The sequence below is a fragment of the Eucyclogobius newberryi genome, unplaced genomic scaffold (assembly GCF_026437365.1).
Source record: "Eucyclogobius newberryi isolate DKJ021-1_F unplaced genomic scaffold, fEucNew1.0.hap1 SCAF_10, whole genome shotgun sequence".
In the NCBI taxonomy this organism is placed as follows: Eukaryota; Metazoa; Chordata; class Actinopteri; order Gobiiformes; family Gobiidae; genus Eucyclogobius; species Eucyclogobius newberryi.
This window is the reverse complement of record NW_027315724.1, coordinates 27,792,798-27,808,186: the sequence shown is the minus strand read 5'-3', so window position 1 is coordinate 27,808,186 and position 15,389 is coordinate 27,792,798. Positions and strand designations below refer to the sequence as shown.

General features: G+C 38.5%; 1 protein-coding gene across 1 annotated transcript in view; it reads left to right on the top strand.

The window, feature by feature from the left end:
* The first annotated feature begins 486 nt into the window (after positions 1-486).
* The window catches only part of maml2 (mastermind like transcriptional coactivator 2), a 35,519-nt gene continuing 20,616 nt past the window's right edge, over positions 487-15,389 (top strand). Inside the window, exon 1 of the mRNA XM_072453114.1 lies at positions 487-903. Within this exon, the coding sequence (XP_072309215.1) occupies positions 520-903 (384 nt within the window). The 5' untranslated portion in view covers positions 487-519. The remainder of the gene's footprint in view (positions 904-15,389) is intronic.

Sequence of the window (15,389 nt, the reverse complement as noted above, 5' to 3'; positions counted from 1 at the left end):
AAGTTAAGTGGATCCGCGTAATTTTTGGTGTATTATTTGATTCTTTAATTGTTGGCGAGAGGCGCGCGCGGTGGATGCTCAGGCAGAGGCGCGTGAACATGTGCCAGTGTCTTGGAAGTAAAGTTGTGCGTGCGATGCTTTTGAATCACCCAGGGCTTTCTCTGCTCCATCCAGATCCCTGCGCAAAGGGGTCCTGAAGATTAGTTTCGAGCTCTGCGTTCATTTTTTGGAAACAGATTGTCTTTACAGCGCGATCGTCGTGAGGTAAATGTCAGTTTGCTTTTGCCTTTTACCGCAGACTTTTGCAGACACGTGAATATAGATCTTTTTCTTTTCCCATCCACGCCTGATATGACATTATTCTCATAGTCGTCGCGCGCGGGGTAAAGGTGCCACCGGGGGGCTTCTTTGCACATGGGACCGTAGCCGCGCGCGCGCACGCACCTCGGTCTGGTCCATGCCCCAAGTGAGCTCCTTTTCCAGTTCAGCGGACTTCACTTCGAAACTGCTCCGGTGGGCATGGGAGAGGCGACCCCTGCCCGGTCCGCCGCGGGACCGTTCGCGACCACGTTAGGCATGGGGCTGGGGGCCGCGCCGGTGGCCGCTGCCCGGGGCTCCGCGGTGCCACAGCTCCACAACGCCATCGTGGAGCGTCTGCGCGCCCGGATCGAGCTGTGCCGGAGACACCACTCCACCTGCGAGAGCCGGTACCAGCGGGTGCAGGCGGAGAGCACCGACCGGGAGCACGAGAACACCCTTCACCTGCTCAACATCGTCCACCAAGGGCCGGGGAACCGCAAGAGCAAAGGCAGCAGGGCATCGCACCAGCCGCCTCCGGACTACGGCAGAGCCACGGGGGAGAAGGGGTCCGAGAGTGAGCAGAAGGTCTCCACGCGCATGGCGGTGAGTTCTCATGGGAGACTTTTGATTTATGATTGTTTTTTTGTTATGTAGATCACTGTTTATTGTTAATATTGCCCTAACACAGCAGTTAAAGGAGACGTGTCCTGCTGTTTTAGAGGTACTTTGTATTAAACTGCAAAATAAGTAGATTAACCTTTTGCATTTTGTTCATTGTAAACTGCGATATTGATCTAAAACGGCTTAATAAGAGAAACGGGTCAATTGACTTCCTGTTCAAAAGTGCAGAACTGATTAGCCCCGCCTCTTCATAGTGACGTAAGCAGCAGTTACATGTGTCACTCGAAGTTTACATTTGAACTAATGTCATGATATCAAATTTTAGTGTTACGATTATTGTTAAAAGAAGTGTCACGATTTTACGATCATTCACAATTGTTGTCTATGACCAAACAACAGTGAAAGCTTGAATTCTCTTAATTGCTTTTACAGATTTAGCTTTATGAAACCAAACTTTCTGAATGAAAAAGTAATGATACTGTCACATGAACAGCCAGGTACAAAAGTACTTTTTTCAGAATAGATTGAACTGAAATTACACATTGATTATCACCGATTAACCAAATAATCTTGACATTCATCATCAAAACTAAGTACAGGGTTGTGGGCAGGGATAGGTGGTTGGTGAAAACAGGAATTTTCAGAGCACTGGAGCCTCCGTTACAGAACGATACTCAAACATGCACGAACTAACATCAAGTACAACTTTGAGTGGTGTGGAAATACCTTTGTAACAAGGTTAAAAGTTAATTAAAGTTGATTCTGCAAATATATATCTCCTTTAAAGAAGACAAGAATATGATAGCAAAGTAAATCTCATAAATTATACAGCCTGATGTACACGGTGTCCGCTTGGGATGCTCTCATTGACACGATAACAACCTTTTGGACTGTTTATCTGCATTATTAATAATCCACCGTAAAATCATTATTCTATTCTCCTAATGATAACGTACTCCAGTGTTAAATGTGTGGCCATTAGGTTAGATTTTGATCCATATGTTTCCTGCCACTAGGGGATCGGTGCAAGGGGATTTCCAACTCTAGCCTCACACGCTATAACTATTTGTGCTCTTCTTCATGCCTCAAAGGTCCATATATTGTTGTTAATGAATGCTCGGTTATTATGTGTTGTTGAATGAACATGATTGAGGGTTCAGTTTGCGGAGCCCACGGCTATTACACAAAAATGCTCAAATATGTTTAATCAACTAGTACATGCCTAAAATGCCAAGAGTCGAAAATTAACATACACCACAGCATTAGGCAGCTTTAAACGATTAAATGACTGATGCTCTTAATGTGTCACTCTCAGTAATGGTGAGTCTTGTGTTGTAAAACATTAACACGGGATAATGTTGTTTAGCAGAATAGAGGGGCAGATGTTGAACAGCACCGAATTCTAGTTATGAGAAGTGGAATTTATGGCATTTGGCTGTTGTAAAATCATAATATAACGTATGTGTCTGCGTATAAAAACCAGAAGTAGGACTGTCACAATACAAATGTTAGTGTTACAGTTATTGTGAGAAGAAACATTGCAATTTTACGATTATTCAGGATTGTTGACCAAACAACGGTGAAATCCCAGACTTTATTAAATTAAACTTTCTGAATGATTAAGTAAAATTAATGTTGCATACTTATCGTAGGCCAAAAAACATTTTAACTTACATTTAGGTTTAACTTTTTGGAATATATATTGAATTGAAGAGGCTTATTTTTGCTTCTAAAATGGCCATGGTTTTCCTTATACCTCAATAATCATAATTATCAACAATTACCCAAATAATGTTGATTTTTCTTCGTGTTCAGTCACTGTCAACGTCTCTAGTGACCCTGGGAATGAATGTAGATTTGTTGTTTAAAGTGCATTGATCTCTTCCAATACACGGGTTCTGTCCCTTCAAAAGTAAACACATTATGCTGCTCAGGATGAAACTAACATTGAAGAACCTGAAGAAGTAAGATAAGATAAGATAAGATATTCCTTTATTGTCCCACATGGGGAAATTTCATTGGTGCAACGCAGGTAGATACAGAAGAACAGATCACTTATAGGAAGTCTGAAAAACACTTTCAGTAGAAGATCTCCTACAAATAAAAAACTCCCATAGACAAATAAATAAATAAATACATAAATACCATTGCATGTGATCACGACAGTAATTGCACATGAATATGTGTCACGACAGCACATAGATTGCACATGAATTTCACAGTAATTGCACAGTAATTGCACATATGACAGAATTGCACATCAGTATTAGGTTAGGTCAGTAAGTAGAAGGAATTATCTCTATCAACATTAATATTTCAAAATAAAAAGGATTGGTTTAGCGTATAAAGTTGAGAAGTATGGATGTCCTGATATATGCACTTTTTTAAACAATGAAGTAAAGTTAATGTGCCTTAAAAAAGCAGATGAATAGTATTTTACATTTAAACATACTTTTTGGATTTGTAGATGGTATTTAACCTGTTACCACCCACCTGTCCGCCGGCGAACATTTTCTATATCTCAAATATTCTCTTACATCATCACTTTTATTTCCGTGGTCAATACCAGCAAGCCATACATCATTTTAAAGCTTATTTTCTCAACAAAACGAATATGTCATTGATTTACATTGAATAATATGCCCCAAGAAGCAATTGCCAATAGTTTGTGAGAAAGTCTCAACTTTTACAAACGCATGTCCTACCTGTTTGCTGTTTATGACGGACGAAACGGCTTTAATTCTGTACATCCATGTGCTCAGTCTGTCCGTAAGGAACCATTGAAAAACAATATCCACTTGTATTTTTCCTGAAGTTATCCGATTTCAAGATATTGTCAAGTAAACAAACTTTTCTTCGTTTCTCGCCGGACGAGAATGCGCTTGTTCGGCGCATTTCTCCGTCCATAACAAATGACTTGTTTGACCTATAAAATAATGTTGGGTATCCTTCTTTTCTTCAGACTGTTTCCTACAGAATGAGACCATCCACGAATTTTTCTGTCCACGGGTTTGTTTGCTACAGCCTCCGCAAAAAAAAATGCGCCGCTTGCGACGCACATGTATTAGTCTGTTTACATCTAAACAGCGCCGCGTGCGAATGACGTAGCTCAGATTGATTGACAGATTATTCTAGCCAATGAAAATAGCTTTAAAAAGAGAGGCGGGACAATGGGGCTGATTGACACAGAATCTTCTGTATTCTCGTGCGTAAGGCTCAGGGAAGGCTGTAAAGAGCCAGATTTCTCGGCAGGATTTTGCGCATAACGTTTTCTGATTTTATTAGCCTTTTGGACGTGCATATTGTTAGATATATGTATTATTATACCAATACAAAAATAAAATAAAAATAATATATATATATATATTTTTTTAACCTCTATATGGGAAATTCATGGGTAAACTCATATTTACACATTTTCACATATTTTTTTTTTAGCAGTTATAATTGCTATTAGTGGCCTACAAAACATCAAAATGTATGTTTTATGATCATAGAGGTGCTAAAATTGTAATAAAACAGTTTGGCACAGTTGGCACATATTTGGATCACTTGTTCCGAATATACTTTTTGATACAAAAAGGTCAACAGCACCAAAATGCTTGTTCCTAGAGATCTGAAACTGTACACAGTTGTTGTCAACAAGATAAACATCATGTACAGTGAACAGCATATGCACACAATGAAGTATGTCATGCTCAGGACCATTACAAATTAACAATATTCAGGCGAGACTAAAAAAGGATGTTTTGTTTATGTTTGGGCCTCTGTAGTGCAAGTTCTGAAGCCCTAACAGTGTCCATGTGCACATCTGCAGAAACTAGAAGGCCTAAGCTTTCTAATGATGCATCACACTTGCATGTGGAACATAAGATCCTCTTTTAATAAGCAATGCCATTTGGGTATGTCCAACCATTGTGCACAGGGCGAAAATAGGTGGATGGTAACAGGTTAAATGACTGAAACTGTCACAATACTTATTTTTTAGGTCTTATGATGGTGTTAGAATACTTTATTTACTTTACATTTGAGTATATGGAAAATAACAATATTCTTCCCATGGCATATTTGCTGAAGCACAAATACATTTTTACAACATATTTTCTTTGTTAAACCATTATCTCCACAAGTGGTTTATGAAACACACTTAATAATCAAAATATAAACAAGTTTCCTTTCTCTAAAGCAACAAAGAAAAAAATAATAAAGTGCTGCCACTGAATTATGTAAAATATTAAAAAAAAAATACTCCAGGCATAAATCATCATCATCATAAAGAATCATAAAGCAACACATTGTATCAATACATCACCAAATTATCACGTTATATTACGAGGAATAAAGTCTGGCGGTAATGCAACACTTGGATGCCAACCGCCATAAAACAACAAAAACAACAACAACAACAACGTTATATTATCATTTGAATGTATATTTCCACAACAAAGCAGTGCACAATAACATTTCAAATACCCTGTGTACGTTTTTGTTTGTAGGGATATTTAATTAGTTCTCTTTCATCAGGTAAAAGGAGTTTAATGTCCGCCATATATCAAATAGGCTCTTTCCGTGCTGTGGATTTATTGAAGATGCAGAATGGAAAAATAAACAGTGTCATATTTTTTTCCATGGTTAGCCATAAAAGGCCAGTGATGATCTGTCAGCTTGTTTGTTGTCAGTGGAATTATGCGTCGAGTGACCTCCATCACCAGACATGGCACCATGTTAGCGTGTGCTCTGACATTATATTATATCATCAGTGGTTTAAAAAGTACCTCCATTTTCAAAGATTTGGCTTCAGTGCTGCTGGTGGTCCAGTGGTTAAGGCACAGCACACGTACGTCAATGTCTGGAGTTTGAATCCCGACAATTAACTGCATGTACTCCCTTCTCTCTCACCCTCCATTTCACACTCTCCTCTCATGTATAATAAAGCCTATGCGCAAGAAGAAAGATTAGGCTGCATTTTTTGGGATACTAAATCACTAGCTATCATTACCCGATAAACTAATATTCATACCTTACCACATAATGTATCCTATGTTATCTTGCTGTTATCTATTCTACAAGTTGGATCAGCACTGTGCAAATAAAAGTTTAAACCTTTTGAGGTGGCTTAGGTCAAAAACTGCATGTAAATAATGTTTTTATTACATGAATTGACTGAGCTTTCCCTGAACCAATATCACACACTGATTTTCTATCCAGCAATACCTGGTACATGTATCGTGCTTATCCTCTACTGTAGATTCAAATTCAGTAAAAAGCAGGACAAATCAATAAGAAGTGTGCTAAATTGTGCATGACCACAAACCAAGACCAAGTATGTCTTCAGAATGATTGAAAGGTCTAAAGTCACTCAAACCAGGTCCAAACCAGGGCTTAACGTGAAGTAAAGAGACATAAAGTATAGATGTTCAACAGCTAAATCCAAGCTTAAATTAAACTGTGTTGTCTGTACTTAATTATCATGTTTTACCCATCAGTTGTGCTACAGTTGGAGTAACAGCTGGTTTGTTACAAATGTGACAAATAGCGTGAGATGTATTAGGCGAGAACGAGGTCACAGAACATTATTATCAAATCTATTATTGTGGTTTATTGCTCTTACTTCTGTTTGGCTGCGGAGTAGCATGTCCCACATAAAAATGATGAGCACAGCACGGCACTAGGAGGAAATGAAGTCCGCAAACATGTTTATCAGCCCTGAGGTTAATGTTTTTCACTAACAGTGTTGATTGAATGAAACAAAACAGCCAGCGCTTGCAGAAATCCCCCTTATTACAGGCACAAAGCTTTCTGGCACCATCCCACTTAATTTATTCTAGAATGATTTAACTGCATAATATCCCAAAAACTCAATGTGTGGGTGTAGGTGATTATTAATTATGATCTTTGTAGTGGGTAGGAAAGTGTTTCGAAGTGAAGCTGTAGTTCACATTCTTTCGTCTTAAAAACTCAGCGCCTACTTACAATGGCCACATCTGTGCATGTTATATTGACTGTTCACATTGGAATTTGCCATGGAAATGTACACCAAGGCTGGGGCAAACAGCACAATGGATTATGAGTGATTTAACAATGCAGTGCATTGAGTCCAGATTAACAAAAGATATTCTTCCAGATGAAACCTGAGAAATGGGAAAGACAGAGCGGGGGATGAGTATGTGTCCAGAAAATCACAAAATAATTCCCATAATGCTTCCATAAACCCGTTACATTTGGAAATCCATCTGATCCACGGAGATCTAAGAACTGCACAATCCACTCAAGTTGCATGGAAAAAATATTATTAATACCAATATTACTGTTGCTATTACTGGTACTATTACTACACTACCGCCACAACGATTCATACTTATGTAATCAATGCTTGAAGTTACTACATTACATTCTATTGCTATTTATCTTACTGCTGCCGCTATACACCTGGTTTTGCTGCTGCTTCTAAACCAACGATACTGCAGTAATATTATCTACGCTTACTGTAAATTGTTAGATTACTGCCTAGCAAGTTATCAAAAGCACCAGACCAGAAAGTACATTTCTCAAAATGTACTGAAACAAATAGATTAAAAGCCTTCCTCTCCTTGCTGTCTTTCCTTCCATACCTGTATCAGAATTGTTAGAGTCTAAAACTAGGTCAGAGCTTACCAAACTGTATTACGTTGTCAAGACATTGAATTTCATCAGAAGCCATTTTATATGATCTGTCAACAATCCTCTGGAGGGAGCATAAAAAGCTTAACAAACAGTTATATGGCTGCACAGCTCAGAGCCTACCCCGCACTGTCATGGCCTATTATCAAGTGTATGACAAATAGCCCACTAAGCACCTTCGTGAGAGATGTAGTGGCCGTGAAACAGGGAAGCACAAGTCGCCCATATAAATATTTGTAGCCCTGCAAACAACTCCCGTGTGTGTTTATGCAAAGTCAAACCAGCCTTGAAAACACCGGTTCTACAGGAGGATAACTGCGGATTAATTTAAGTGGATCTTGTAGTGATACACAGAAATAGTCTTTTTACTACTACTACGGTATTACTACTAACACATTTGATGTATACAGCGCTTTTTGGACATTTTACTAGCATTATTCCGTCACTCCACAGCTGGTGATAGTACGCCACTGTTATATACTGTTAGATTCTGCTGCCTTTACTACTACTTGTACTACTCGTGCACAACAATACATGTACAAGGGATAGACAGAGACAGTGCAGTCAGGGTATTATTACTTATAATCATTTAATTGGACCACTACTACTACTATTACTGCTGTTACTACAACTTCCAATCAAGCAATCAAAAAGTAGCCGAATAGAAGAGCAGGATAGTGTGACCTCAAATCAACACCTGGATCGTATTTGCAGTTTGTATTCTACTAATCAATTGGACATTTGTATGAAGATATCTAATACTATCCTAAATTAAACAAAACCAAACAAAGTGTGATTCCAGTGATTATATTCAAAGCATCTACAGCACACATAATAAGAAGACTAGTGCGTGCCTACCATTAACTTATATTATTCTTACTATATGTATTTTATTTTTGGACTGTTGGATTGAGCGCTGCTATATTGGGTACTTGCTTTATCCTCTTTATCCCTGTTATGACATAAGGCGACAACACGTTGAGTTAGGATTATACAGTAAGGAATAATTAAATAGTACTTCATATTACCAAGGTCACAATTTCAATTTTATTATTATTGTACCTTTTAAATGTGTAACTAAAGCCATCTGCTGCTTCTGAATGTTTGCACTTCACTGTGATTGGTTAAAACGCCTTGTCACTCACTCGACACATGATGTAGGCTGACCAATAGGAGGAGTGAGTGGGGAAAAGTCTGTGTTCGAGCATAAAGCTGTGTTAAACAGAGAAGCACTGAATCATTATAATACCATTGCACATTGTAAAACGGACTAGATCACAGACATTTCAGTCTTTAATGTCGTATTCCCAGCTATTTGTATTTATTTGGGATAAGTTAACAGGGAAGCTAAGCAAGCGGTGCCTGCACTGCATTGAGCAAGAAAGTGTCTGCTTTATATTGACAGCTCACCCCGGCTGTAAGGTCAGTGGGTTTAAACTTGTCTCGTTGCGTAGAAATAATTGGAGCTCTTAGTGATTTGATTACTAAGACTGATATCTGCATACATTGTAGACGCCGCGTAAGCCCCTTTTTAACCTCTGCCTCTATTGGGCATTTGACTCTAAAATGTGCTTTGTTCAATAGATTAGTGGTAGGTAGTGGTAGGACATATTGTAAAAAACTTCTTTTGATGTTTCTGTTTTGAATAATGAAAATGGCCTGTGGTGTTGTTATGGTGTGAACCGGGCCACCCTGCCAACCGTGTATTGTGGTATCATCGGAAACACAGTTGTTAATGTCACTAGTTTGGTTGGCAGGGCATGTTGTGTTTATCCACATTGCCTTGTGGGTGTTGATATCTGCAGCGCTCCAGAAACATGGATCACTTCCTGCAGCAGAGGATTTTCCCAGAAAAGACGGAGGCTCTGAGTGAGCAGATGTACAGTGAAAACTGGTGGTGGGAGGGAAGTAAACAGGCTTATTCTACCATAATCAATACAAAACTCAAGTGAAACCTTTGAACTTCAGCAGCTTGTGTTACAGAGCTCCTGTTCTTTTCGTTATATAGAAACATTATCATGCTCTCTTACTGTCACTTATTGCTCATACAGTACTTTTAATTCTCATTGTGGGACAAAACAATACTTACTTTAATATATTCCCTATGAAATAAGTTAATTGTAATTATACTTTAAATAAGTTTAAGTACAATAGGCATACTGTAAATGTTATGTACTAAGAAAATACATAATAATGGAAACAGCACTGACTTCCTGTCCCACCTTTTGTGTCTGAAGCAAATAACTTTATTGACATTTCCAGCCGTCCTCAGGGGTCGGAACGCGGAGTGACGTCTTCTCCGAGTTTCGCAGTCATCAAGTCGGAAACGGAAAAACATTTACCAGTATATTACAGTAACAGTTTAGTCAAGTAATATAAACAAGAAAGCGCAAATTAGCCAAAAGTGCGGGTCCATTTGAGTTAATTTATTGACCTGGACATTGTTATTACATTTCCACTTTATAAACAATGTCTGAGTGGGAATTTTTGCTTTTCTTTACATTAGCTCCGTGTAAACGTTTGCCACATTAGCATAACCGTGCATTTATAACTGCAAAAGCTCAAAAGCAGCGCAGGAGCAGGTTCTCTGACAGCAGGTCAACAGTAGAGAGCCAGTAAAGGTAAAATAATATAAAGTAATCACTATTGAAACTGTCTTTCACATTACATTTTCTAACTCAGGCTCGGAGATTTTCTCAGCTTTTCCAAGTAGGAATTCCGAGTTTGAGGTTGTTCCAGTGACAATTTACAAGTCGTAAAAACCCTAGCTCCGAGGACGAGTGGAACGCAGCATTACAACATGACATCAACCATAATGTATAATATTTAAATACTTCAAAACACTGCAGTTGAGTATACAACCTATTACAACATCTGTAGGCGGTGGTAAAAGGACTTGCCTACTGTCTTCAGCCTGAGCTTGTTCTAGTGTGGTGTCTGTTTGAATCTAGGCCATCGCCGTACCTGGGCACATTTGCATTTCTTTCTGCTGAAACATGCAGTCACTCCTATTCTTTTTAAGTTAATTTTTACGAACAACTTGGGGGGGTGCCAAAAACACACACACACACACACACACACACACACACACACATACACACACACACACACACACACACACATCATCATGCACGGCAAACAAAGACATGCATCTGAAGGAAAGTAAAAGGGAAGTTTCCTCGACAACACCCTGCAGAGCCATGGCGATATGTGTCAAATCAAAGACATCATGGATCATCTCTTTCTCTTAAGAAAAGCCTGGTCCTGCCTCCCAACACACACTATTACTGTAGGCACACACACTGCACACACACTGCACACACACTGCACACACACTGCACACACACTGCACACACACTGCACACACACTGCGCTCACCACACGCACCTCATGTTTTATTCAGAACCCTTTGGGAATGCTGCTAGTGTCTTTGAACAGAGCTGAAGAAAACCATGTAGTTGGCACATCCCAATGTGTCTTCAAGGGCTTATTCCCTGTATGGTCTAAACAACTGTCCAGGTGGGCCTCGCCTGGTCGGGTGCAGTAAATGAATAATATTATGGCCTTTAGGGGAAAATTAGTCCATCAGTGTCAGACTACATGCAGGATTTACCTTCAGACGTGTGTGTTATCTGCCTTCCATTTTGCAATGTTTTGTATATTATTATCATTACTATTATTATCAATATTATTAAGTTAAATTTGAGCTGTAGGTTTGTACATTGCATGCTCTTCACGGCGACACACTTTTTGTTCAGAAATCTATATTGTTTCAGAGATAATTCATGCTAATTGTATGCTAATTTATTTGGTTGACTGCGTTCACATCTGCCTTGTTACCATAAATGTATGCTATGAACACTATTTTTATATGATTGACCTGTTCAAAAGGGATAGTTTTTTAGGACTGTCTTCACTGCCGACATTCCATTTGACTTTAAAATAATATAGTATCTTTTTTTCTGTATTATAATAAAGAAAGAAAAAATAATAATATATAGTTATAGTATGTTTGTTGTTTCACCATCAATTCTAAAGATGGATAAGAGTTTGAAATGGATGAAGCATATGCTCTTTGGGGGGGCGTATGCTGATGTGCTGTAGTGCCATTACTTTCATGTTTGATTGACTAATTTTATTCAGTCAACAAATCACCTCAATGCCCAATATACGTAAGTTGGTCCCTCACGCTGTTGCTAATTGCTAATACATGCATCACAGCTACTGAATCCATGCTAATGAGACAAACTTTGTAATGCCGGTCACATACAAAAGCACCTTGTTGGACATGTGCTCATTTTTGTTTTGTGGATTGTCAAGTTTTTCCTGCCTGACTCTGCTGCCGGGGTGTGGATAGTGGATAGTGGCGCTCTACCTACAGCGGTAACTAGAACCCTGTGGGAACTGACTCACACAGGTGCATGTTAAGGCCACTGCATAGTAAGAAGTAGCGATTTTTTTGGGGCTCTTGTTAGATTGTTGCGCTAACCGGAGTACAGAAAGATTATTGAGACTGAGGTTAACATTATTGTAATAAGTAGTTTTGTCATGGTACTAAAATGATAATACTCTGATTAATGGAATAATCAGATAATCCAATAAATATATTTGATTTTTGATGTGTTTACAAGATCAATATGATAATCAAAAACACAGATGACATGTGGACATGTGTTAATCAATGAATTTTAGTAACTGTTGTATTTGGAAGACAAAGTACAGTGAATTTAAAATAATTCTTTAACCATAGAGGATTTTTATAACATAATGCACTTCTACCAAATGGAAGAGAAGGCTGAATAAGATTGGGTTCAGCTCAACACAGTTTTCACTGAAAGACAATGACCTTAAATGTGCTTTGTGCTCGGATGTAACATTTCAATCATCTTAGAACTCAAAAGTAGATCATGATCGGCTTTTTGGTGAGCATGGAAACATAGCCAATGATTAAAATCACCCTTTTTTAACCATAGTTTTTTAACACACATATTTACACACATATATAACCATTTTTTTTATATTACCATGCAGTAGAAAAAGCTTCAGTTGTAGTCATCTGGACTCAGTTTGAAAAAGTAGACGTTTCGACTCTCATCCAAGAGTCATTGTCAATAACAGAATTTAGGTCTAAGCTTTTTCTACTATGGAACACGCCTGGACGAATGAGGGATTACACCGACACAATACCATGCAGTGTTTCTGATAAAGATTAAGACAGTCCAAAACCTGTAAGGTCCATATATATGTTTTAATAAAATACTTGAGTAAGTGAGTATTGATATTAGTTTCAGTATCATTTATGGCAATCGATTCTTTTGACAACCCAAGTACTAGGTTTTTCTGTTTAAATGAAAGCAGAGTGATACTAGCTTGCAAAAAAACGAAAAGAAACTGTTTAAACCATTACTAATCTAATCATTAGTAGTGTAATTACCAGTGAGATAGTTCAATATGGTAATTTACCATTAGATGTTGCAGTAACAGGGTTGTAAATGAACAGGTAATCGTTGGCAACCCGGCGGTCACTAATTTACAGGTAAATATATAGTGTTGGACTTCCCTTACACCAAGCCTGAACCATAATTAAACCAGGACTAAACCTGGTTTATTCTCGGACCAAGTCAGGAACAAAAATGTAATCTTATTATTACATTATTAGATCAACTGGATTTTCTTTCTCAAAACATTTCCGTTATCATCCAACCACCATCATCAGTTCGTTGTTTTGTTTTTCTGTGTTAAACATTTCAAATCTCATTCAAATCGGATCTGAATAAAACAAATCTCTAGCGTATCACTGCCGCCCTTATCCCAGTTTGAGAAGCACAGGCTTGGTCAAACACAAACATAACGCTTATCTGTGGTAGTTCACACACTTATCGCATCATCGGCCACCTGATACACTGGAGTTTCCTGGACTGGAGCTGCACTTGTAAACAGATCTAATTATCACGCTTGCCACAGGAGAAGTGGGTGTGTGTTCACTTCTTCTGCTGCCTGTTGTTCGCGATAGAGATGTTTATTCCGGTCTTGTGTAGACTCAAAGGTTAAAAGGCACACTGTTTATGTTCCAGCCAGGCGTAGCACTGATGGACTGATGGCGTAACAACTTTCACTCAGACAGACGTGAAGTGAATGATGAGGATGTACAGTATTAAATGGACTGACGGATTTGTATTAGGGCTGTGCAATTACCGTAGTGAAATTTTAATCAAGATAGAGATTGAGTCATTTCAAATTTTGTATGATAAGATAGGATCTTTTTAATTGGGGAGTTTGCAGCAAATCCTCTGTCAGTAAAAACAAACATGGTTTGGAGCATGAGTCAGACTTTGGGGGAAGTTGGTGGTGTTAAATGGCATTTATTAAAAGTCATTTTTTGATAGCCCATTGTTATTAGTTTTTATTGGACAAAACCAAATTAAATACAAAATTGTTTTCAATATGAGGAAAAAAATCTTGATGAATTATGCTTGGCAAGGTAGGTTTTGTTGTGAGGCACCTTTTGTACACAAATTCATTGAAAATGTTGAAAGATGTATTAAAATCACAATACAAAAAAATAAATAAAAGCATAAATAATCAGTATGAAATTTCCCTTTTAAGAAAAGAGTGCAGATCAAATAAACCTAAAATGATTGTGTCACACCTCCTACATCAGACTAATATAAATTATATTATGGTGACTTTATCATAAATTATGCTCATTCTCTAAAACCCTGAGCACTGTTACTGCTGTAGAGTTGACCACAATATGATGTTCCATTAGTTGATGGAAAGCTCTAAGATGGCTGTATGGACGGATGCTCTGGCGTTGTAGCGCTCTTTATTTTGTCTGTTTATTTGCGTAAACGTAAATGTGTCAACATGCTTTTACACCCCTGAAGATCTCTTAAACATCAGAACTACTCCCACTGGTACTTCCAGCTTTTTAGTGCATGCACTCGCCACAAGAACTTTCTTTCTGGCTTTGGACTCATGAACACTTAAAACACCCGACACTTAATAACTCATGTCCACAACTCTTATCTTTTGCACTGCCAGAACTATTGCTCGGACAATAAAGTACATTTTGTGTATATATGTCTATTTTATTTGACATTTTTCTTTACATGCCTTTTCTCATAGTTTATATTTGACTCTTAGTATACATTTAATATAAGTTAATATATTGACGTAAATATTGAAGCATAAGATGTGTAGAAAGTGCCTTATTGTGTGGTGTAACAGAAGTGATTAGGGCTGTAGTCGACCAAAGAAATTAAAGACTAAAGGCATGTCCTGCTGTTCTTGCAAAAACAGCGTGTTATAAAAAAGCAGATTAAACTCCCAAATCTTCAGCTAACTCACTCCATGTCTTCTCCTTTTTTGCTGTTGACTAAACGACTTAAGACATACAGCCCTAACAGTGTCACACGCATTACCAAAATCATTCATCAGCTTAAACGTAACGCGCCCTGCCATTGCCCTATCCCCAGGAACAATCGATCTGAGGGAGCAAAGCGGCTGTATTTACGGGATTTCAAACAGGCCTCGTTCACCGGGGTCGTCGGCCCTAACAGGAAATGAGAAAGTGGGCTCCTGATGTCCCTTGCCCCGTCCTAAATGCATGCTGAACTGCAGAGAAGGAGGGAGCGAGAAAGAGGGCGGGCCCACGATCAGAGTTCAGACATGTTTACATTACAGCTCAGGATATTTCTCAGAGCCTGGCAAAGCTGCGGAGTTCCCAGGCTCTGGAGCTGCACAGTGCTGAAAAGAGACACAACATTCACTTTTTCTTCCCCGCGTTCACTCCCTCTCCCTCGCTC